Raw genomic sequence first — 941 nt, forward strand, 5'->3', positions numbered from 1 at the left:
CTATAAGGACAATAGTGACACCCTATACACGAGCTTCTCCACGGGGGATGTTATGAAATGTAAACTGATGTCAGCAGCATTGGCCTTCATGAATACGGTGAGAATGGGCAAGAATGCATACAGCGGCAGGAGTCAGAATGATCAGGATATGAGGGAAATTTTAGGGTGTGTAGTGGTAAATATGTATATGAACATATTGAGAAATGCCAAATGCGGGAATCCGTGGAAAGGACCGAGTTATGCCTGGAAGGTGGCGAGAAAAATGGGAAATGACGCAGGAGGTGCAGCATTCAGCAGTGCAATTACAGACGGAACGTGTTCTAGGGATGGATGGCGCTACCTGAACATAGGAAAAAAGGACATTCGGAGCGCTGTGGATGCATGGTTAAGGGACAATGCACACATAATGGCGGAAATACAGAAAGCTGAGGCAAGCGCAGAATGTAACAAACCATGGAAGAGGGAACGAGGTATGAAAGAGAGCGGAGGTACTACGCATGGTAGTGCAGGAGGCAGTGATGCACACACACAACTTGGCAAGAAGATAGGACATATCGTGGACAGCATAATTGTAGGGATGAAGGAAGACATAGATGAAGGGGGAAGAATGAATAAGAAAAGGAAAGAGCAGTCCAGGTTAAGTTCTACGGGTACCTCCAACGTCCAGAAGGACACGAGGCGTAAGGCGGGAGTGGACCATGTTGCACAAGAAGAGTCGGAAGATGAAGACGCAGAACAGGAGGACACGAATGGTAAGAACAGTACGAATACGACTCGTAAGCATACCAATCATACGGCCGCACACGGGATCACACGGCCCGGTCCGTACGGTACCGATATAGATGCCACCACCACAACAACACAACGGGCACAACACCACGCGCCCGCGGGAAGAACAACAACACGCACACACGGGGGGAACAGCAAACGACGTCGCAGCT

At 49.3% G+C, this 941-nt stretch overlaps 1 protein-coding gene across 1 annotated transcript; it reads left to right on the plus strand.

The window, feature by feature from the left end:
• Positions 1 to 88: 88 nt before the first annotated feature.
• AK88_05357 (uncharacterized protein) lies at positions 89 to 776 on the plus strand (the record flags this gene model as incomplete). The annotated part of the gene is made up of 1 exon (XM_012482959.1): positions 89 to 776. A coding segment is annotated over one exon (687 nt), but the record flags the coding sequence as incomplete, so codon positions are not given.
• Between the last annotated feature and the right edge of the window lie 165 nt (positions 777 to 941).

The sequence above is a fragment of the Plasmodium fragile genome, assembly GCF_000956335.1.
Source record: "Plasmodium fragile strain nilgiri unplaced genomic scaffold supercont1.120, whole genome shotgun sequence".
NCBI classification, from domain to species: Eukaryota; Apicomplexa; class Aconoidasida; order Haemosporida; family Plasmodiidae; genus Plasmodium; species Plasmodium fragile.